This window comes from Vulpes lagopus, chromosome 1 (genome assembly GCF_018345385.1).
Source record: "Vulpes lagopus strain Blue_001 chromosome 1, ASM1834538v1, whole genome shotgun sequence".
Taxonomy (NCBI): domain Eukaryota; kingdom Metazoa; phylum Chordata; class Mammalia; order Carnivora; family Canidae; genus Vulpes; species Vulpes lagopus.
In genome coordinates, this window is record NC_054824.1 from 154,269,331 (window position 1) to 154,295,217 (window position 25,887).

The 25,887-nt window shown below is 34.4% G+C and overlaps 1 protein-coding gene across 2 annotated transcripts in view; it reads right to left on the reverse strand.

The window, feature by feature from the left end:
- FMN2 (formin 2) overlaps nucleotides 1-25,887 on the reverse strand; it is a 369,098-nt gene that overhangs the window by 67,447 nt on the left and 275,764 nt on the right. For both annotated transcript variants that reach the window (XM_041773384.1, XM_041773378.1), the window contains one exon: nucleotides 7,056-7,107. In XM_041773384.1, the coding sequence (XP_041629318.1) occupies nucleotides 7,056-7,107 (52 nt within the window). The remainder of the gene's footprint in view (nucleotides 1-7,055; nucleotides 7,108-25,887) is intronic.

Sequence of the window (25,887 nt, forward strand, 5' to 3'; positions counted from 1 at the left end):
TTCCTGAATAGAATTACTACTGATTGCTGACCTGGTCAGGTGAGATTGCTACAAACATGGAACAAAGATATATTTCTTTGAGAAATGCTATTTTTATTTTTTTAAAGATTCATGTATCTATTTGGGACAGAGAGAGGGGAGCAGGGGGAGGGGCACAGGGAGAGAATCCTCAAGTAGATACCCCGGTGAGTGGAGTCCAACACAGGGCTCACTCCCATGACCCATGAGATAATGACCTGAATCAAAAACAAGAGTTGGACACTTAATGGACTCAGCCACCTGAGCATCCTTTAATTTTTATTTTTGAATTTCATAATTGTTTAATTATAAAAAAATGGCTTTTTCCTAACAGTTGGCCATTAGGCAGTTTTTCTTTCATGCAACTAACTGAAAATTCTGTTATAATGTGGACATTTTTCTTCTTATTCCAGTATAGTTGATATACAATGTTGTATTAGTCAAGTGGACAATATAGTGATTCAGAAATGCCAAACTCAGGGCTCATTTTGGTAAGTGTTCTGTTAATCCTCCTCACCTGTTTCACCCATCCACTGACCCATCTTCCCTCTGGAAACCATCAGTTTTTTTTTTTATAGTTCAGAGTATGTTTTTTGATTAGTCTCTTTTTTATTTGTTTTGTTTCATAATTCTACATGAGTAAAATCATACAGTATTTGTCTTCTTTGACTGACATTTCACTATGCATTATTATCTCTAGATATATCCACCTTGTTGCAAATGTTAAGATCTCATTCTTATGGTTGAGTAGTATTTCACTGTATATATAGCACATCTTCTTTATCCATTCATCTAGCAATGGACATGTAGGCTATTTTCATAATGTAGATCTTGTAAATAATGCTGCAATAAATATAGGGGTACATATATCTTTTCAAATTAGTATTTTCATATTCTCTGGGTAATTGCACAGTTGTGGAATTATTGGATCATATGATAATTCCATTTTTATTTTTTTGATTAACCTCTATAAAAGTTACACTAGTAGCATCCTACTAACAGTGCATGAGGGTTCCTTTTTCTCAGTATCTCCATCAACACTTCTTATTCCGGTATTTTTATTTGTTTTTTATTTTGGCCACTGTGACAATTATAAAGTGATATATCATGCTGGTTTGCATTTGCATTTCCTTGATGATGAGCGATGTTGAGCATCTTTTCACATGTCTATTGGTCATCTGGATATTTTCTTTGGAGAAATGCATGTTGAGGTCTTCTACTTTTTATTTAGGTGTGTGTGTGTGTGTGTGTGTGTGTGTGTTGAGTTGTATGAATTCTTTATATATTTTGACACTCTTTATTGGATAGGTCATTTGCAAATATCTTCTCCCATTCATTAGGCTGGCTTTCAGTCTTGTTGAATCTTTCCTTTACTGTGTAGAAGTTTTTATTTTGATTTATTCTCAACAGTCTATTTTTGCTTTTGATTCCCTTGCCTCAGGAGACTTACCTAGAAAAATGTTGCTTCGGCTAATGTCAGAAAAATTACTGCCTGTGTTCTCTTCTAGGATTTTTATGCTTTCAGGTCTCATACTGAGGTTCACAATCCATTTTGAGCTTATTTTTGTGTATGGTGTAAGAAACTGCTCCAGTTCCATTCTCTTCTATGTAGCTTTCCAGGTTTCCAAGCACCTATTTGCTGAAGAGATTGACTTTTTCTCATTATACAATCTCAACTTTGTCAAAGATTAATTAACCATATAATTGTGGGTTTTATTTCTGGGCTCTCTTTTCTGTTCCATTGATCTATGTGTCTATTTTTGTGCCAGCACCATACTACTATGATTACTACAATTTTTTAGTGTATCTTGAAATCTGGGACTGTGATATCTCCAGTTGTGTTCTTTTTCAAGACTGCTTTGGCTATTTAGGGGCTTTTGGCATTCCATACAAATTTTATTATTATTTGTTTTCATTCTATGAAAAATTCTGTTAGTATTTTGCTAGGCATTTCAGTAAATCTGTAGATCGCTCTGAGGAGTACAGATATTTTAACAATATTCGTTCTTCCAATCCATGAGCATGGAATATCTTTCCATTTGTTTCTCTTGCCTGCAATTTCTTTCATCAATGCTTCATAGTTTTCAGAGAATAGAATTTCACCTCCTTGGTTAAGTTTATTCCTAGTTATTTTATCACTTTTGGTGCAATTGTAAACGGACTGTTAATTTCTCTTTCTGCTGCTTCATTATTAGTGTATAGAAATGAGATGGATTTCTGTACATTGGTTTTGTGTCCTGTAAGTTTATGGAAGTTATTTATCAGTTTTATTATTATTTTAAAAAATATTTTATTTATTTAATTGAGAGAGAGAGAGAGAGAGAGAGAGAGAGAGAGAGAGAGAGACAGGCAGAGGGAGCAGGCTCCATGCAGGAAGCCTGATGTGGGACTTGATCCCCGGTCCCCAGGATCACGCCCTGGGTTGAGGGCGGTGCTAAACCGCTGAGCCACTGGAGTTGCCCTTATTTGTCAGTTTTAGTAGTTTTTTGGTGGAGTCTTGCAGGTTTCCACATACAGTAACAGTCACCGCAAATAGTGAATGCTTTGCTTTTTCCTTATTGATTTAGATCACTTTTATTAATTTTTCTTGACTTATTTCTGTGGCTAGAACTTCCAGTACTATGCTGAATAAGAGTGGTAAGAGTGGGCATCCTTGTCTTGTTCTCATTCTTGTTCTTAAGGGGAAAGCCCTCAGTTTTCACCATTGAGTATGATGTTTCCTGTGGGTTTTTCATTAATGGCCTTTACTATGTTGAAGTATGTTCCCTCTAAAACTACTTTCTTGAAGTTTTATTATAAATGGATATTTTACTTTATCAAATGTTATTTCTGGGCCTATTAAAAAGATCATATGCTTTCTTTTGTTGATACAATGTATCATATTGATTGATTTGTGAACATTGAATGACTCTTGTACCCCAGCAATAAATCCAACTTGATTGTGAGTGATTTTTAAACATATTGGATGCAGTTTGTTGAAATTTTGTTGAGGATTTTTGCACCTATGTTCATCAGAGATATGGGCCTATAGTTCTCTTTTTCTATAATGTCTTTATGTGATTCTGCTATCAGGGTAATGCTGGCCTCAAAGAGTAAATTTGGAAACTTTCCTTCCTTTTCAATTTTTGGAATAATTTGAGAAGAATAGATATTAACTCTTCTTTAAATGTTCAATAGAATTTGCCTGTGAAGCCATGTGGTCCTGGACTTTTGTTGGTTGGGAATTATTTGATTACTGACTCAATTTTGCAGCTGGTAATCAGTCTGTTCAAATTTTCTATTTCTTCCTGGTTCAGTTTTGGTATGTTATATATTTCTAGGCATTTATCCATTTCTTCTAGGTTGTCCAATTCATTGGGATATAATTTTTCATAATATTCTCTTATAATCCTTTGTATTTCTGTAGTGTCAATGATTACTCCCCTTTCATTTCTGATTTTGTTGTTTTGAATCTTTTTCCCACCTCTCTCTTTTGATGATGAGTCTGACTAAAAGTTTGAGATTTTTCTTGCTTTCTCAGGTAGCACTGTGTTGCTGTAAATTTCCCCCTTTGAAAAGCTTTCGCTACATCCCAAAGGTTTTGGATTGCTGTGTTTTCATTTTCATTTGTTATCATGTACTTTTTTATTTCTTCTTTTATTTCCTGATTGACCCATTCATTGTTTAGTAACATATTATTTAACCTCCATGTATTTGTGGTTTTTGCAGAATTTTTCTTGTGGTTGATTTCTACTTTCATAGCACTGTGGTCAGAAAATATGTATGGTATGACCTAGATGTTTTTGAATTTGTCGAGACTTGTTTTGTGGGCTAATATGTGATCTATTCTGGAGAATGTTCCATGTAGACTTGAAAAGAATGTGGATTCTGCTGTTTTAGAATGGAATGTTCTGAATATATCCGTTAGACCCATCTGGTCCAGTTTGTCATTCAAAGCTACTACTGTTTCCTCACTGATTTTCTGTTTGATTTGTCCATTGCTGTAAGTGGACGTAATGTCCCCTACTACTATTGTACTACCATCAATTACTTCCTTTATGTTTGTTATTGGCTGCTTTACTTTTTGGTCCCCGTAGTGCTAGTATCTGGAGCCACTTTGGGCCTCAGTCTTACCAGGTGTCTGTCAGATTTTCAGTGCACTGAACTTTAGGACACAGTGAAAGCAGGGTGTGTGGTGCCAGAAAGGTCCACCTAGGTGGGAGGTGACCTGCAGCTCCTGGGGACTGAAGCACGCAGGGTTGGAAGGGGGGTATCCACAAAAGTAGGTGGGAGCAGGATGCTCAGTGTTATCAGGATTTGCATGGGTCTACTGTGGAAGGACACCTGGAGCTGACCCAGCATGTCCACAGGAGAATGCCTGGGCTGGGCATGCTCTTATCACATTAGATAGAGAGCATCATGGAATGGTGGCTCCCAGAAGTACCATGTGTTGAGGCTATGGGGTGGAGGAGTGAAATGGTGCCTGTCAAGTACTTTGTTCCTGAAGAAATCTCCCAAAGATCCCTGCCCCTCCAGCATATGCTCTGATATTGGTAAACAAATCCCCCTCCTATATACCGCAGGTGTTTTCTAAACTGCTGCCTCTATGCTGTACCTCAGTAGGGCTGTTTTGCTATCTCTTTAAGGATGGAAGATTCAGTTTCCTCTCTCTGTTTGCCCTGCTGACTCTTAATGTTCCAGGTTTTAAGCCCCTGCTAATTTTAAGATGTCTCAAAATATGACCCCTCTGGTTTTCAAAGCCAAATCTTATAGGGATTCATCTTTCCTGTGTGGGATCTTTGGTGTGAGACTCTGTTTCTCCTCTTTCCATGTTGGTGCCAGCAGTGTCCCTCCCTCCTGTGGATTGTCCTATAGGTCCCTCTAGCTCCCAACTGTGTTTCCACCCTTCCTATTCTCTTCAGTGTGGCCTCTTCTCTACATTTATCTATAGAGATTCTGTTCTGCCAGTCTTTGGATAATTTTCTAGGCTATTTATACTGAGGTGGCTACTATATTGTTGTATCCATAGGACCAGGTGAGCATAGGGCATCCTACTCTGCCATCTTCCCTGGAAGCTGTTGTTGTTTTCACCTGTTTTTGCTTTTCATTGAAATTGGCCAATTCTCCAACAGACACCTGAAAAAATGCTCCACATCACTTGCCATCAGGGAAATGCAAATCAAAACCACAATGAGATACAACCTCACATCAGTAAGAATGGCTAAAATTAACAAGGCAGGAAACAACAAATGTTGGCAAGGATGTGGAGAAATGGGAATCCCCATACACTGTTAGTAGAAATGCAAGCTGGTGCAGCCACTCTTGGAAACAGTATGGAGTTCCTCAATAAGTTAAAAATAGAGATACCCTATGACCCAGCAATGGCACTACTAGGTATTTACCCCAAAAATACAAATGTAGTGATCCAAAAGGGCACCTGCACCCCAATGTTTATAGCAGCAGTGTCCACAATAGTCAGACTATGGAAAGAGCTTAGATGTCCATCGACAGATAATTGAATACAGAAGATGTGATACACAATGGAACATTACTCTATCTTAAGAAAGAATGAAATTTTACCATTTACATCAACATGGATGGAACTGGATGGTATTATGCTAAGTGAAATAAGTCAATCAGAGAAGGACAATTATCATACGGTTTCACTTATAGGAGGAATATGAGAGGCAATACAGAGGATCATAGGGGAAGAGAGGGAAAATGGAATGGGAAGAAATCAGAGGGAGACAAACCATGAGAGACCCTTAACTGTGGGAAAGAAACTGAGGGTTGCTAGAGGGGAGGGAGGTGGGGAGATGGGGTAACTGAGTGATGAGCATTAAGGAGGGCACAATGATGTGATGAGCACTGGGTGTTATATGCAACTGAATTACTGACCTCTACATCTGAAATAATTGATGCATTATGTGTTGGCTAATTGAATTTAAGTAAAAAGAATTTTTTTAAGAAAAGGAAACTGGTGAATTCTCTTCACTAATTTGTCTAGCACAATATGTCATATTAAATAAACAACAATTAAAAATGTGATATCTGTTCACAGAATATACAGGATCTTGCCTAATAAAGTAATGGTAAAGAACTTCTTTAATCAAAATTTTCATTCAGGAGTTGTCAGATTTCTTTATAGAATGCGATGGTTAATTTGTTATGTGTCAACTTGGCTAAGTATGGTAACCAGTTTTGGGTCAAAAACCAATCTATATGTTGTGAAAATATTTTTAAGATGTGATTAATATTTAAATCAGTAGACTTTGAGAAAAGCAGGTTACCCTCAAAGTGGATGGGCCTCATCCAATCAGCTGAGGGTCTTAGGGAAAAAAAAGACCATGGTTATCTTAATAGGAAAAAATTCTGGAATCCTGTCTCCAGAATACTCTCAGACTTGAGACTGTAATATCAACTCCTTTCAGGAATTTCCAACCTGCTATGGGGCCAATTACTTAACCTCTCTCAGTCTCTCTGTAAACACACACACACACACACACACACACCCCTACTGGTTCTGTTTTCTGGAGAACACTAATATAGAAAGAAAGGAGAAAAGGAGAAAATTGAGGCAGAGAAGCCAAGAGATTTGTGAGATACTTTTCTATGCACACTCACTCATGATTGCCAAATCTCCATTCTGAAAGTAAAAGTCTATGCAAGGGAAGCACCAGGCTTCCAACTTAAACTCCACTTTTAAATGTGGAAACTCAATAGTTTCCCATAACCAAACTTTTCACCCTTCTTTCTTGAAATGGGTTTCTGCTATCTTCCCTTCTCTTGTACTTCCACAGTCCTAAATCTCATCCAAAAGAGATGGTACTAAAGCATTCACAATAATTTGGTACTTAACAGATGTATACATCATTCAGAGTCATAAAAACAAGATTCAGAAATTCAATATAATATTGAAGTAAACTATTATTTTCTTTTTCTTTTATGCTTGAAAATAAAAACTGAGCTAATAATTGGTTCTTTCAGATACAGCATACTAATAAGTACTTTATAAACCTATTCTGAGAATAAATTTTTATATTAAAGTAATTTCTCACCATTTATGAGTTTCTGTCAGTGAGTTTTCCTCTGCCTCTTGATCAATTTTAGCTGAAAATGCAAGAAAAGAAAAAAAAATGAGATACATAATAATTATACTATCTTAAGCAAAATATGATCCAAATAATATGAAATATACTTTTATTCATTAATTAATTCTAATGGATTCCAGAGTTTGTTTTAAATCTATATAAAATATGGTTAAATAGGTTATATTTAATTTTCATTATGTTAAAAATATGTATTAACACACATAAGATATATAATGAATTACAAATTTAAAATTCTAATTCTTTTTCTCTAATTTCTTTAAGTCAGTCGTATTAACTTGAGAAAACAAAACAGTAGTTAAATTCATATCCACATTAAATGCGTTTGTCAAGGATATAAATGCTAATAATTAGTTAAAAATAATTCTCCCAAGCAAAGGTACAGCAACTAAGTCAAGAAACTAAACAGAAATGGTATGTGACCTTGACCAGTGTTCTCTGCACCAGATCACAAGTGAACAGATCCAAAGACTATTTCTACAGAGGTACAAGATACTAACATTTTCTACTAATTGAAAGTAGGGAGGCAGTAGTATACTCATTTATTTGCTATCATTTTTGTCTAAAAATAAATGGCAGCCTGACATAAACCAATAGATCACATTTGAGAAAGCAATTATATCACTATTTGAAGTTATTTAAAATAACATAGGAACTCCATCACACAAAATAGGTGTGGCAGTGACTTTTACTTTTTTTGACCAGCAAGCATTCTAGGAATTTATGTATCACTCTAACATGCACACACACCTGACACAAAAGTTTCACAAATGCACTTAGTTCATGCAATACTCTCAAATATTTTTAGTCCATTCTATTAGATTTCAAAGTGTAGTTGTGACCCACTAAATTGATTTCATGCTTCACTAATAGTTTGTCACACACTCTGAAAATCACTGAGCGACAGAACAAAAAGTTAAAAAAACTCAAAGAAAACCTAGAACTGCTAGAAGAAGTTGCCTGTTTATAATCACTTTCTTTTGGGTCACACTTGTGACCATTTGGAAAATGAAGAGAAAGTGGAATAGGGAAAGTTGATTATAAAAAATCAGAACTGCATGAAATCAAACCCATGGTCATTTGAGAATTGTCAAAGTGTCTCTATCACTACTTAAAACACAATAGTCCCCCTTGGGCCGGTTAATGTTTTATAACCTCAAAATAGTGTTTGTTCAAAGGTCTGTACAGTATCTGCAAAGCCATAATCGAGGGTCACACTGCCACTCTTGGCCAGGATTGTCGAATTTAACAGGGATCATCTGAGCTGGCAGCAGAGAGCATTGTTTCCCTCTTTTCATTTTTGTACTTTAGTTGTTTATGTGAACTTACAAGTCAGTTGTTAACCATATTAAAAAACAGAATAAGTGTTCCATGATTTTACTTTGAAAAGGTTCTAACATGAGCATATCATCTTATAAAATCTGCTCTGGGCTGCCTAGCATAATAATGGTTTACTTCAAGAAGCAATTCTAGAGCCATATAAAGTGTGTAAGGGGAAACAACATAGCACCATAATGCATGTCATTTTCAGGAAGGACATTCTTCTAATCACCCTCATGTGTATATCTATCCCTTTTTTTAAAATACAGAGATTAAGACTGAGATTGGAAGAAAAATTTCTGGATTATGTTAGAAGAATCAAATAAATGATTTACGAAATTTAAAACGTGTTAGAATAAGATACTAGAGATCTATGTTCTATTCCTGATTCTTCCACTAACATTAGCTATGTAATCTTAGGCAAATAGATTAATCTGTTAACATATATAAAATATTTAGCATAGTGCCTCCAATAATAAGCAGGGACTAAATATATGTTCTTTGAAAATGTTGGACGTTAAGCTCTTGAAATTCATAAAGCGATATAATATGTAATTATCTATAATTGAATACATCAACTGCTATTCTATTATGTCTCAACTTATATACAGATAAAGAAAGCACACACAACTTTTCAAAAAGTGTAAGCCCCTAAATTGTGGTGAGTGGAATGAACTGAGTTTCATATGTTCGTAATGATTCCTTTTGATGTGTACTAAAACAGCTCTTGCTTCACTGCATGAGCAAGTTTGGCTGAAAAAACACTCTAACTCAATGTGGCAAAAGACTGGATCTTACCAAGGGAACTAAACATAAAAACAGACTCTCTTCCCCGACCTAATAGCCATATTACAATCATAAAACCAAATTGGAATAGCAGAGAATGCTTTAAAATGCTCTATTATCCATTATTTTTACATGATTTTGAAACTAAGAGGATTTGTGTATCCAGAGTTTAATCAGCTTTGATAAACAGTCAAATGAGAGATCAAAGAAAGTACATCAGAGTACACATTTCATCTGTTGATATAGAGTCAACAATTCAATGAATTAGATTTTCCTTTGTATGGCAATCTTAGAAACAAAAATTCTGGAAAAGTTGGGGTGCAATTCCGTTTTTGGGAACACTGAGATACCACTTTCAAACATGCTGCTTGTATAAACACTCCATCAATATTTTGTTGTCATGATTCTTTTAAACACTTATTATGTTAACTTAGTGACAAATGCAGGATTCAGTTTCTTTAGTTAATGAGGATGAAATCTACCAAAGTAAAATAAAACGTAATTAAGTTAGTGAAAATTAAGGTATATTTTAGAAACAAAATAAGAATAACACAGCCATTCATTTAGGGAGTACTCAAGCTAGTCACATGCAGTGACAAAATCTTAGACTGTGTTTTTAAGTCTGAGTAAAAGCTTCTGAGAGGTTGTGGCCATCTGTGTTATATATACATCTTTTTTAGTAAAAGCTAAAGGTGACATAGCAATAAGATTATTTTCTATACACCAGGTTAATATTTTATTTCTAATTCTTTTATTCCTGACGTACTTTTTCAGAAATATAAATATTGTTTTCAGGTCATTTCTAATGACACAGAGGGCTTTGTGACTAGTTCTGAATGCCAATTTACTTTTAGCAGCCCTTTCCTATATATTTATAACCTACTGTCAATAAACTTTTATAACAAAATATGTAAATTTGATAGATGAGAGATTGAAATGGTTCCACTTTTCTATTTATTTTTTTTCCACTTTTCTATTTAAAGTAAGATTAATTTTCCCATTTTTTAAAGCATATAGCTCATTTCTTTTTTGACCTATCAAATGAGGATGGTGGCCTTCTAGTTGTTCATGATAATGATAACTATAGAAACATTTTTTAAAGCATTTAAAATAGACCAACATGTCTGAAGCTTGGTTTGGAGGGATGGTCATGTTATCCAATCACCAAGGCTCCCTGCACCCAGCTGCCCAGGAAACTGGAATTGCTGTGACCCCTAACCGACACCAAGGGCCTCCTTGGTCTCAATCTCTGGGAACTACCTCTCTTGTATCATTTATGAAAAAGCCACACTTCCTTGACAAGGTTCTTACCACTCAAACTCTTGTTTTCAGTTCCCATCGGGCTCTGTTTGGAATTAGAGCATGATATTCAGAGTCAGACAGACCAATATATGAGTTCTAGATCAGCCACTAAATTATGTGAGACTTCAATAGCCTTAGTAATCACGTTTGATTTAATGACTTTTATTTATCATTAAAACTGGGTAATAATTTGTTTTGCATTGAGTTGCCTAATTAAATAATGTATAAATCACCTGCTCCATAGGTAATAATTTTTCTTTCTTTTCCTCTCCACATTACCTTGACTATAAAAAAGGATTGGGATATGCAAATACTTCTCCATTGTAGGAGCACCAAATATTTTCTTCTTAATGCTTCTACAGATAGAACCCAGATTCAGAATGAGACATATATTGTTAAGATAAGCGTGCCTCCTTATAACAATATAAAGAAGTTATGGACCAAGAAGTATCACAGGAGACTCAAAAACTTTTACAAAAATCAAGGAATAACTCTGTATTTAATATCTTTTGTTTTTTACTTCTACTTAATTTGGTGTGTGTTGGGGAACTCCCAATCCTTATAGTGCAAGCAGAGGCTAACAGTTTCTCAGTCCCTTTTTTGAAGAACAGCAGTAAATGAAATTGCTGTATGGAATAAGACAATACCTTTTGTAAATTTAGGGAGAAACTACATAAATTCAAAAGATAAGATGATATTTTCAAAGGCTGCAGTGTTCCTCTAAAGCATACATTTTTTTGTTTACTCCATATATATACTATGGGCAACCATCCTCATCTAAGTTCCACTGCCAAGAAAATGTTCTGAGACTGGATATCTTGAAAACAGAGTCTGAAGTATGGAGAAGAGAAATGAAATGTTGGAATAAAGCAATTAATCCTATACTGGTACTGGAGGGAAGAAAAGTGCAATGTAGTGCAAATAATTAGCGGTTTCTACGGAGAAATAATCGCCAGAGAATATTCATAATTCACATTAACAGACCTAAAATCTAAAAGTGTATAAATAAATGGACCTTACAGAAGTGGATCAAACAAATGGTGCACTTCAGGGGCAAATAGGGTCTTAGATATTAATCAGAATATTCTAATTGTTATAGTGATGGTTTCCCTCTGCTCCCCAAATCTCAAAAACTAGTAAGTTGCAATTTGAGGCAGAGGAAGCTTGTGGTTAAAATCATATAATAAAATAAACACTGAACTTTCTAGCAGGCAGCCTTTATTTATTTATTTGGTTAGTTTCCCCTCCCCTCTTTATTTATTTTAGGGCTAGGGCATAAGATTACCCTTCAAATCCAAACCTAGCAAAGAGGCCATTGGCATGGACATTGCTATGTCCCCAAACCTGCAAGTGGTTAAAAAGTGTTTTAATGACTCTGTTTCAGCACTTTGGCATTCAGTGATAGCTTCTCCAACAGCACAAATACTTCCTCCCTAAAATCTCTGCTTCCACAAATATTTTCTGGCAGTTGTTGTCCTACTAAGTTACTATTTTGACCCAGTGATTAGCGTCTGTAGTCGCTTGTCTGGCTCCAGACTCTTTTGCAATGTTAAATATTTCTGCTGAACTGGTTCCAAATGACTGTGAGTAAGCAGAGGCACGGAATGGACGCCCTTTCTGATCTGGAGCTTTCATGAGGGAATACCACATATTCCCAGGTAATTGGAGACAGAGTTGCATTTGAGTAATATCAGATGGAAGGCAACTTAGAACCCTTTCATCTGCTTGTCTAGGCTCTAAATCTTTTTTGCTATTTTTCCTTTTATTTAAAGTGTTAACTAGTTTTTGTTTATAATTAGCTATGAATGTGCATTTCAGTTGCTTTTAAGTGCAGCCAGTATGGGTTATTTTTTAGACATGCAGTGCCTTTCTTCTGAGTCATTTAAAGTTGTCATTTAATTGCAGATATATTGCTTTGGTTTTGAGAATTTTGAGACACTGCTCCTGGACAGTTTGAGACACTGTTCAGTTCAGACAATGAACTGAAAGTCAAGTAAATTTAGGCAGTTTATATATATCAGAGAGTGAATGAGTATCAGAATTTCTTTCCTTAGACAGCAAAAGAAATACCTAACTCTCAATGCATTCCTTCCTTGATGCTGCAAATGTTCTTAGGACAATAAAACAAATGTTGTAGGATATTCCTGGGAGGAAGAAAAACAATATCTAGAGTATAAAATTACAGCTTGGCCTTTGCAATAGTCCACAGCCAACTTTGAGTCAATATTGAGGGTTACTCCTATTTTGTGCATAAAAATATATACGATTTGTGTCCCTAGGAATATAGGTATCTGTAAACATAATGAATAGGTGCTTGCTATAAAAATTCAAGAAACGTACATACTATAGTAAATGATGCATACTTTAAAAATTTGATATATGTGGCTTCTGGCCAAACCTAAAATACAAGAAAGCTATGTGCTATTATCACCCAGGCTGATGTAGTTATTGAAGTGGTCCTCAGTGAAATTCCTTTCTAAATCTTTATTTTAAAACTAAAGTGAAAACGACATGGGAAAACGTAATGTGCATGCATGAGTTTCACATTCTGTGAACAATACATTATAAAATAGCTATTGATTTCCAAATGAAATATTGTTTACACAACGTAATTTTTAAAATAAAATCACAAAGTCTACATATTATTCTACCTATATTCTAAGTAAATCTCTCATAAACTTTCACTAATCTTAGCATAAACAAAAGATCTGTAGCAAATCCTGTTCTTTTTTATCAAGTAAAAGCTACCTCACTGAAGATGAATTAAGAACACCCTCTTACTAATTCTAACCTTAACTTAAATTAGCACCCTTCAAATAACACAAAAATTTCTGAGTCTTTAACCAAAACTATGTAAATGCATGCTTTAAGACTGAGCTTTCCATATTAAATGCAGTATTAATTAATTCTAATTTGTAAATTCAAAATATCAAAATGCAAAACTGCTTAAACTAAAAATCCGAAAATCTGGAAATCTTTCCTGATGTATTTTCTCTTCCTCTCAACTTTACTCACCCACACAATGCAACAATTACAGTAGAAAGGTTAGGGTACTGCAATCTTAGAAACAAAAGCCACATGATTTAATGTTACAATATTTCAACCAAACTTTGAGCATCCAATATGTTTTGGATACTTTGTTAGGGGCTAATGTGTGGATAACTATTACAGCATCTTTCTTTTCAAGAAAATGTTTGAGAAAAATAAAAAATAAAAAAATAAAAAAAAAAGAAAATGTTTGAGGAGAGGGACAAATCATCATGCAAATAAGCATTACAGAGGAAGCTCAATGAGAATACAGATACAGCTGATGGCATTACCATTCTAATTCTTTATATATAATAATCCACAATAATAAAACCCTATAAGAGAGGCACTATAATCATTCCCATTTTACAAGAAGAAAATTAGCTGTTAAATTACTTGCCCCCCCAAAAAAATAAAAGAATAAAAATAAATAAAAATAAATTACTTGCCCAACATATCAGAAATCCAGAAATTAAGAGAAACATACAGGAATCAAACTCACACAGTCTGACCCCAGAGCCATACTGCCAAGTCAGTCATAAGAACAATTTAAGTGAAACATTTACCTATTGGGAGAGATGTTAATAAGGAAAAGAGAAAGGCAAAATGCTGAGCCAGGACTATAATGGTGGACAAGCATCAGTCAAATGAAAAAAAGTAGAGATTACAGAGGACATTTAAACAAAAAACAGCAGGAAAAAATGAACAGACATAAGTGCTACATAGTACAGGATTTCAAGAAGAAAGGATATAATGTAGACAAGACAGGAAACATAATGGAAAATAGTTGGCCAAAAAGCTGTGGAACAGAGACAGATTCTGCCTCTTATGGTGTGATAGCATAACAAATGAGGCAAAGGAGACTGAACTTTGTTCACTTTAAACCAATGGAAAGAGATTTTCACTTCTGGATTTTATTAACAAAAACTAAACTTACCTCTTTCTGTAATTAACCAGAAAACTGTATAAAATATATGAAACAACAGTTCTCATATACTAGACAACTGGCAGCATAAAGCTCTCCTTTCTGGAAGAAGGTAATAAACCAACTAGTTGAGTCCTAAAATCTTCCTGGATTTCTGTCTAAAGGCAATTTCTAGACTGTGGGCCTGGAAAGGGAACCCAAATAAGCCAGTCAGTCTTGCTGAGTTGAGGAAATACAGATAGGATTTGGGGGAGTCAAGTAGCTGAAAGTTATGGGGCAGAAAGCCAGAGAAGAAAGGGCCTTGCAGAAAAGAAGGCCAGAAATTTGTACTGAGGTCTCTTTGAATTTTTGCTGAGTATTAGGTGGCACATATATAGAGTAAAGCAAAGACTTGGTTAGTCAAAGCAAAGAATCAAGGAGCTATAAGCTGTATAATTCTCAGAGCTCATACAGGGAGCCAAGAGATTTTCAAATTGGGAATGGACAGCTGTTGTTGACCACCTGAGACAGGATAGCTACTGGAGACCCCAGCAGGGGATGTGGGGTGGGGATTGTGGAGGCACCTTATTAGGACTGAATTATCACTGATGCAAAAAATAAACTAGCTGCAGAAAAGTTCATAAACCTGACTTAAAGGATCAAAACTGAGAAGTAAGTAATTTAAATTATCTACACAAGTAAATCCAAATATTCTTTAGAGTAATACACAAAATCCACACAGTCAACAATAACAGTACCTTAGATTTAATAAAAAAAATTACTAGACCAATCAAATATCAGGAAATGTAATCAATAATCAGAAGATAAACAAATCAATAGAAAAAGAACCAGGAATAACAAGAGATGAAGTAACAAATAAAATAAAAGCATTAAAATTCAAGCAGTGATTATAACTATGCTCAAATATTAAAGAAAAACATCAACATAGAAATATGGATGTCTCAGACTGTTCAGACTGCTGTAACAAAATACCAGACTTGCTAGCTTAAACAACATTCATTTGTCAAAGTTCTGGAGGCCCAAAGTCTGAGATCAGGGTGCCTATACAATAGGGTTCCAGTGAGAGTTTTCTTATTGGTTTGCAGACAGGCAACTTCTTGTTGCATTCTCACATACCACAGAACAGAGAGGCATGCTCTCTCATGTCTTTTCCTACAAGGGCATTAGTCCCATCTATGAGGACTCCATCCTCATAACCTAAGCACCTCTCAAAACCTCACCTCCTAATACCAACACAGTGAGGTTTCAACATACGAACTCTGGGTGACACAAATGTGCAGCATATAACAATGGGTGATACAAAAGAAAGAACCAAGTGGAACTTATAGAGATGAAACAAAGACAGTATCTGAAATGAAAAACTGACTTGAATTAAAAATGAAATTCATGGGCAGCCCAGGTGGCTCAGCGGTTTAGCACCTGCCTTCAGCCCAGGGCGTAATCCTGGAGTCCCGGGATCGAGTCCCACATCAGGCTCCCTACATGGAGCCTGCTTCTCCCTCTGCCTGTGTCTCTGCCTCTCTTGGTCTCTGTCTCTCTCTCAAGAATAAATAAATAAAATATTTTTAAAAAATGAAATTCACTTAAAAATGAAAATAACATAAAGCTAGATATTTCAGAAGTAAAGAAGAATTAACTTCAAGACATAACAATAGGATCTATTCCACCTGAAGCATACAGAAGAAAAGACTGAAAATACTAACCAAGACTTGAAGACCTTGGGACAATAGTCGACAGTCCAGCATAGACGAAATTGGAATAGTGAAAGAAAAGGAGAGAGCCAGGGCAGAAAAGTAGATAAAAGAACATTGGTCAAAGATTTTTCAAATCTGATAAAAACTGTCAGATCCCACAGGTCAATTAATTCCAAACAATAAAAAATATATATAAATATACACAAAAATGCACATTATTATCCAAATCTTAAAAAATCAGCAATAAACACAAGATTTTAAAATAGCCACAAGTGGGAGGAAATATTTAATATCAGGGAACAAAAAATAAAAATTGCCAAAGATTTTGTGGGAGGCAGAATAATAATGGCTTTCCAAAAATGTTTATGTCTTAATCCCCAGAATCTGTGAATGTTATGTAACATGTCAAAGGGGAACTGATGTTGCAGATGGGATTAATGTTGCTAATCAGCTGATGTTGAAATGAAAAGTCATTTTGTATTATCTAGATTGGCCCAAAGTAAACACAAAGTCCTTATAAAAGTGAAACAAAAAGGCAAGAAAGTCAGTGTCAAAGTGATATAGCATAAGAAAAATTTTATCAGCCATTGCTGACTTTGAAGATGCAAGAAAACCCAGCGTCAAGGAATGCGGGAACCTCTAGAATCTGAAAAAGTCAAGGAAATGCATTCTGCCTTAGAGTCTCCAGAAGGAACAAAGCCCTGCTGACATCATAATTTTAGCTCAACAATATCCATTTGGATTTCTGATCTCCAGAGCTGTAAGATAATAAATCTGTGTTGTTTTAAGTGAACAAAGTTGTGGTAATTTTTAAAATAGCAACAATAGGAAACTAATACATATTTCTCATCAGAAATTACACAAACAGAACACAAGAGAAAAATATCCTGGTGTGTGATAAGAAAAAACAAAACAAAACAACAAATCTGTCAATTGACAATTCTACATCCAGTGAAAAGACCTACCAAAAATGAAGAAAAAAACAAATAGATAAAACATTGTAAGCAATCGAATGCTAAAAGCTTTGGCAATGGCAGACCTACATAAGAAATGAACTAGAGATGTTAAATATGTGGAAGTATATAAAAGACATTTTCTCATTTATACATTTCTTTAAAAGATAAGTGATTGTTAAAAGCAAAAGTACAAACAATATATTATTTTAGTTATGATTCATATGGAGGTAAAAATGTGGCAACAACACAACAGGAGGGAGAGTGGGAATATACTGTCATAAAGCTCTTAGATTATATTTGAAACTGAATAAAATTATTTGAAGGTAGACTGTGATAAATTAAAGAAGTACAATCTAAATCGTAGAAAAACCACTAAAAAGAGAAAACAAAAAGATGAAGATAATAAGCCAAGTATACAAATAAAATACTCAACTAATCCATAAGAAGGCAGGAAAAGAGATAAAAAGGAAAATAGGGATGCCTGGGTGGCTCAGGGCTTGAGCGCCTGCCTTCCGCTCAGGGCGTGATCCTGGAGACCCGGGATTGAGTCCCACATCGGGCTCCTTCCATGGAGCCTGCTTCTCCCTCTGCCTGTATGCCTACCTCTCTCTCCCTGTGTCTCTCATGAATAAATGAATAAAATCTTAAAAAAAAAAAAGGAAAATAATGTGACAGACAAAAGACAAATATAAAGAGAGTGAATGAAGCAACTATATTGACTGTTATAGTAAATGTATGTGATTCAAAAGCAAGGATTTTCAAATTGGCTAGAAAAATTTTAACTATATACAATCTCAATGAATCCCACATAAAATATTAATATACACTTAGGTTAAAAGTAAAAAATAGATAAAGGTGCATTACACAAGCATTAATCAGAACAAAGCCAATTACTCAAGCTACTCTTTAAAATTCAAGAATCCAGTTAAAAACCTAAGAATTATCCTCCAAACAAGACTCCAAGAAGCCATTCATCAACTTACTAGATGTGGCACATGAGAGGATATCATTTGCCATCTGGGTCAGATGAGTTCTCTCTTAGATTAATATGCTTTATGAGTATCTCACAAAAATTTTATTCCTTTACAGTGGAGAGAGGGGTCATCATACCTGAGCACTCCTATGTGCCATGGATCTATGCCTCATAAGTGTTGCTCATCTTCAGAGTAGACACAGATAATGAGAGACATCCTATATGGACATACTTCCTTAATTCTAATGTTGCTAATAGTCCTGTTGCCCAAGTAACCTCCAAAAAAACCTGTCAAGCAGAAAACTAATAGACTGACAGATTTTTAAATATTAGTGAAAAATCTTTATAATTCGAAATGGTTAAATTTATGAGTATTTCCCTCTGCATCAACATGTTGCTATTTCCTAAGTAATTACAGAAAAGGATTCTTTGGTTTTACTACACCAGAAATGCTTTAACAAAAAATGTTTATGACTTTAAAAGTAATAGTCATCAGTTCCATTTCTAGCTGAGTTTTCTTCAAAAAATCTAGAAAGTGCCAGATCATCCGTTAAGGAATGTACTTGGGTTTCTGCTATAAGAACATAACAATCTGGTCAGGATTCTCATAGTGGATCCTTTCCAAGCACCCAGGACCTATGGAAAGAAAGTTGAGGTTGAATTATAAAAGAATATGCAGTTAATAGTTTATTATGTAATATGGAGGGCAAATAAGGAATATCTTTTAAATATGGGTCAGATATTTGACATATTTTAAAATATATTAGATATAATTTAAATAGATCTAAATTATAATGATCACTTATATATATTAATAATCATGGTACTGAACATAATTCAATCTTTTCCAGAAGAGAATAGGTTATTACAAGGTTCATTGGCGATTGTGCTACAACAGAATGAAGATAACAAGGAAAAATGAGACCTTTTAGGAGGGGGCTAGCATTATAGAAACAAGAAATATTTTGAGCTAGGATATGGTGAATGCAATGGGGCTTGAGAGAAGCTGATATGTTTGAGAAAATATACAGGATTCAGTCATGTGCAGATAAGAGAAGCAAGTTTGGGAAGAACAACAGGAAACAGAGGCATTGGGAATAAGGCCAAAATTGCTTTTGACCTAATATTTAGGAATATCCTGTACACATATGCAATATGAGAAATATGCATGTTGATCCTCTATAATTTTTCTCTTTTGAAATCAATGCTGTAGGAAAGAAGATTTGTAAGTAAAAAAAAAAAAAGAGGAAGTAAATGATGCATTTTTATAATGAAATACCATAAAGTCATTAAGAAGCATGTACTGATACAAAATCATCTCAAAGATATTTTAATTGAAAAAACTCCAAGATAGACCTCTATTTTCAACCATACTAAGGACCAGATATCAAAGTTTCACAACAAAGCCCACAAAGATACTGGATGAAAATAAACTTGAATGCATGAGAAAAAAAATAAAAAACAAACTTGAATGCATGGCTGAGTTGGCTGGAAAATAAGGAAAATTCTCTGAGGCCATAAAAACAAATAGAAGCAAGACTCCAAAGGGGTGTAAAAGGGCACTGACTTAGGGACATCACTAAATCCAGCAACTTAGAGCTGGAGTTTAAAAGGCCATGGAGGGACACTTTGAATAGGACTTGAATTCTCAAAAGTGTCCAGAGACACTCCCTCCCTCAGTGAAGAGGAAACTGAAAATCATTATACCTCAGTAAAGTACACACTGAGAAAATGTGTCCATTTCCCCGTGGCTCTGTGGGAGGGGAAAACCTCCCACATGAGAAGCCATAATCCCAAATGGGCAATCACTCTGCATTGGGCCTCAATCCACAATATGTGATCCTAAAATGCAAGGGAAGAATGTATTTTAAAATAGTTCTCAGTTGGTAGTGCCCCCTGATGATTAGCCAAAACAAACATAAAGAGAAATAGAAAATATGAAAGAGCCTGAGAGAAAACTTAGATTAGAAACAAATTCACGAAAATTGGACAAAGAAGAGTTGCTAACCCAATGACGGAAGAGTCTAAGGCACCCAGACCTGAAAGGAACTATTTTCCTCCAAGAATTTTATAATTAGCAGACCTATCTCTCAAAAATAACGTGATGTATATTTCAAGACAGACAAAAAAAGGAGTCTACAATCCAGAATCTCAAACCAAACTAACTTTTAAAGAATGTACTTCAAAGAGAAGAAAAATCATCTTAGAAGGAAGGCACAGTATGAGGGTAAGGTGAGCAGAAAAAGACAGTATTGTGAAGGAAGGCATAGTATGAGGGTATGGTGAGCAAAAAAGTATTATTTATACAAAACAGAAGATGATACTGAAACATTGGAAAAGAATGGCATATAAGATAAATGGATGAGGTTATAGTTGAAGCATTCTAGGGACTTTTAATATTTTAAATCTTAGATTTTGTTAAAGAATCCTATTGAAATATCAAAGGTATGCATTAAAAGAATAAAGGTACAGAATATAATCTGCAGCATAGCAGAGGAGAAATGTTGAGTGAGAAGAAAACCATCAATCAGTGGTAATGTATTTACAAAGTTCCATTCCTCTAACCATACCTCTTTGCAATAGGACATTTCCATGCTTCCTGTCCATATTATACTGAAGGTACCAGCCAGTACAACACAGCCAGAAAAAAGAAACTAAGAAATAAAATGGACAATATTTATAGTGATCTCTATGAGAAAACTTTTTAAAGTTCACAAATTACTATATTAATAACGGAGTTCACCAAGTTTCTAGGATGTCACAGCTTTATACAATAGTTATTTGAATTTTAAATATCTTCAGAGACTAATAGGAAATGCAATTCACAAAATGTATTATAGTAAAAAATAAGATCTTTAGGAATATACTATAAAAAAAGTGATGTAAAGGCCTTTAAGGAAAATTGTACAACTTTTTATACCAACTTCAAAGGAGGCATAAATGGATGCTAGTCTTCCTCATATTCATAGTTTCAATTCATAAGATGTCAGTTCTCTCCAAGCTGATGTATAGCCTAATGGTTTCAAAATCCTAACAGAATTTTATTTTTGGTGGAACTTGACAACTTGATTCTAAAATTATATGGAATAAGTTAATAATAAGAGGCATAACGCTCCTAAAGAAAATGGAAATCTAATCTAATTTCAAGTATTCTTAGAAGGCTACAGAAAATAAGATAGTAATAGGTTACATTATGTAGATCAATACTGGAAATAGGCCAATGCAATCATACAGAGAAAACCCAGAAAAACAACATATACATATACAGAAAATTTGTACATGACACAATAGCACTGCATTTTAGAAGAGAAGGAATGGCTTATTCATTACATGGTACTCAATGACTAAAACATTATCTATGTAAAATAAATCAGTTTGACTTTTATAGACCATACATAAAAATCAATTATACACATACATAAAAATCTGATAAGGACTAAATTTGAAAGTAAAACTATGATATTTTTACAGGATAATATAGGACAATATCTTTATGACCCTGTAACATGGAAAGATTTCTTAAATAAGATAAAAATTGTATCTCATCAAGAGGGAGGTTGATAAATATCACTATACAGAAATAAAGAACTTCTGTTCATCAATTGTCAGCACAAGAAAAGTGGAAAGGGAATCTCCAAAGTGGGAGATATGCATGCTTGCAACATTTTAATATCCTAAATACATAAAGAGTTCCTAATAATTCAATAAGAAAAAGACAGAGAAATAATTTACAGAAAAATAGTCAAAAGACTCAAAAGTAGTTCATAGAAGACGAAGCAACTATAAAGACATGAAAATATACTAACCTCTCATAAAAAAAATCAAATGCAAATTAAAACCTCTGTTGAATATCATTTTAAATAATAGACTTGTTGTATCTAAGGCCCACATGCTGACAAGTATTTGATACAACTAGAACTCAGCTGATACAAGTGTAGATCGGAACTAATCACTTTTTAAAACATTTTAAAACATTTAAAACTTTGTTTAAGCTTTGTCTAGGAGCCCGATGATTCAAATACCCTAATGTCTTTTTCTTTTCTTTTTTTTTTAATTTATTTTTTATTGGTGTTCAATTTGCCAACATATAGAATAACACCCAGTGCTCATCCCATCAAGTGCCCCTCTCAGTGCCAATCACCCAGTTACCACCACCCCCCCGCCCCCGTCCACCTCCCTTTCTAACCACCTCTAGTTTGTGGGAAATATCAGAAAGGGAGACAGAACATGAGAGACTCCTAACTGGGAAACAAACTAATGTCTTTTTCTTAGTCCATATTGTGACTTTTCTTGCATTTTTGGTGTCTTTTTTCTTTCTTTTTTTTTTTTTTTGGTAATTTATCTTTTCAAAATGGCCATCAATACAGTGCTATAGTGCTGTCTAGTGCTCACTCCTAAGCACACAAAAGTCTGTGACGTGTCTTACAGAGAAAGTACATGTGTTAGATACGCTTGGTTCCGGTACAATTTATGATGCTGCTGGTTGTTGGCAAGGTACTATGAATCAACAATGTATATTAAACGAGGTGTCTTCAAACATAAGCACACATAAACTTGAGAAAAATAAACCCTATTTAATAAAAAAACATGAACACACATAAAAAACAATATTGTATGTTGACTGATGAAAATGAGACCAATGTAACCAGATCCTGGAAGAAACTGAACCTTGTATTTGCTCCTATGAGTAATGGTTCAGTGTTAATTAATTCAGTATTGTGGCAACTTTATAAAACATACTTAATAGCAAATAATGAATAATAAGATATAGTTTTGTGTTATATAAAAAATGAACATAAAACATACAAAATTATAACTTGCATGCATCCATGTATATTTATGCTATGTCTATTATATATAAATATAAAATACACATAAAGATAAAATATTTTGTCATAAAAATGAAAAACCAAGGGACAAAAACAACAAGTAGGATTTAACCACTGGTAAAATATATATAAATACAAATGTATATGTATATGTATATGTATATGCACAAATTACCTCTGGAAGGATAGAACTGAAATACAACATTGTCCAAATAGAGGAAAGTAATAGTAAGATGATTTACATTTCATTATATACCTGAATTTTATAATAAACTCATGCATTATTAAAAATTATTTCTTGTAATCATCCACTAAAAATGGACAATGAGGCCAAAGTCCCTGTTATGGACAACCAGATGGGGGTTCTATCACAACAACAAGGAATACAGGAAGGGCAGAGGACCTGAGGGGCTTGACTGAATTGATAAAGTCATCCCTTCATTCATTTATCTATGAAATAAATATTTATTTGGAATCTGTTATGTACTGAGTGCAGAGGATACAGCATGGAACATATTATGGAGATGTTTAGTATGAGGCATCAGTGGGAGCATCTAAGTAGAAATATGCAGGAGGTAGTTGTTAGCAAATCGCATATGGAATCAATTCCCACCACTCCTCAGAGGCTCTTTGATCATTTCTCATCCACGACACAGAATGAATGACTGCGGCTGGTGGAAATCTAACCCTCAGAGAGAAGTAGTAATATAGACTACTCTTCTTTTCAGAAGAATCACTTCAAATTTATGCTTCTTCTGTGTTAAGAGTGACAAGAGCAGTACAATGGAATCATCATTTATCAATATACCAGGGGAGAGAGCTTTGTCTATCTGGTACAAAGTGTCAGCATGCATATTGCATGAATATAGAAGTGTCTGCACTTTCTGATTATGACTTATGGGTTTAATTAATTTATTAATTACATGTGATTTTTTTCTGCATTATGGTTTCTACCACCTGATATTACACAACTGACTTATCCACTACCTCCTGGAGTCCTGAATGATAGTGTTTAAATTAAAATAAAATATAGCTAAAGCTTCTTATGGAAAGTCTCAGTTCTAACATGACTTTGCCATCTCTTTTCGTGATTTTAGTCAAGTATCGAGCCCTCTGAGCATTCATTTTCTTATTGGAAAATGAGGATAACAGTGGCTACTTAAGACTGTTCTGAAGAATTATGAAATTAAAATCATGTGGAATACAAAACGACTTCAGTTAATTCTTTACTACAACAAATTGGTATTAATGCTTAATATTATTGTTGTTATATGAATAATAAGTTAAAAAGTTGAGTGCTTAAATGACAATTATTTATTTTTTTATTTTAAATGGTCAATGAAAGACTTTCAAAAATTAGATACACCTTTTTTGTCATCACTAAAACGTGTTCTCATTATATTTTCAGAAAAAGAAATTAAAACATGACATGACCAAACATGCTCATGCTGAATATGGAGTACTGCTTATTGGATGCCATGGGCACTGTTTCCAGTTGAAGATACTTCTGTCAGACTTCTCATCTAAGTCTTTGGCATGATTAGTGCTACTGCCTTCCCAATCCCTTCATTCTCAATCATAGAATTGCCAACACTAAAGATTGTATATTGAAAGTTGAGGTTTCAATACCCTTGTAATGATAAGCATGTGATTACAGATTTATGCATCTTCACTTTGGTTCTATTCCTCTAGTTCAGCTATAATTTACTATGCTTCATTTAAGGAAAAAAAATGTTTGGGAAGGGAGGGGGTGGGGATATAGAGAGCTAGGCTAATAAAAATATCATTAGCCATTTCTGATTTATAAAATCACAATAAGGACTTGACTTCATTTAATAGCGGGAGACTACCTTTTTACAAAATTTGCCATTCACTTAAAAACACAGTTGAGCTGAGTTTTAAAATATACACTTATCAAAATATATCATATGAGTAAAAAGGCTGTGGAGGCCAACAGCATAGAACTAGGATGGTATTTCTTTCCTGGCAATCTTACCATACTCAGACACCTATAAAGACAATCCACTAGATCTAAGTTACTTATAGCTCCGAAGTATGGTTTTCATGTGCATACTTTGTCTACAATACAACTTGGATTCAAATAGAAAGAGGAAAAATTAAAAGGAAGGAGAGTGCTGAGTTCTGAAAGAAATATTAGCTTAGCATGAGATTCCCTAGTTGTCTCATTTACTTCTTCTCTCATTTTCTATTTAAAAAAGAAGCACAAAAGAAAATTTAACAAAAATGGTAGATAAAGGCTCAATAAGAGTCAGGTCATTACTAATTCATTTTCATCATAATACATCCAAAAAAATAAAATCATCACATATGTTGGCATAAATCAGAAATAAGCTAAATTATAGTAACTTTGATTAAACAGTTGTCTAACAGTTATGCACATTACAATATCCTACAGTAACTTTTAAAATTGTTGCAGAATTGTGCCCTTCTATATCCTCACTTCTCTTAAATGTTAAATGCTCAGAAAACTGGTTTCTGTCTCTATCGATCCAAGAAAAATGTTCCATCCAGTAACTACTATTATCACTCCCTCCTTTCTGAAACTCTTCCTAATTCTGGCTTCTATCACAACAGCCTCTTATTTTTCTTTCTACTTAAACTCACCACTAACACCTGTCATGGCTTCCTCTGTTCATCCTATAAATGTAACCTCCTTAAGAATTCTATCCCTGAGTCTGTTTTTCTTTTCTCAACAATCACCTGGCTTACAATGCCCAGTCCTCCATTTGTACTCTTTGCCATGTCTAAGGCATATATCCACCTGCTCTATGGTCATGTTATCCACTTATGGTCATGCTATCTATTCAGAGCTTTTCCTATATTTACATTCTCTATCCTAGTGATTAACACCACCAATCCCCAGCCACAGAAACCTGAAATCTAGACACCTATGCATCACCTCTAAGTTTCTTCGGTCACCAAGTACTTTTTCTTCTATGTTATTATTA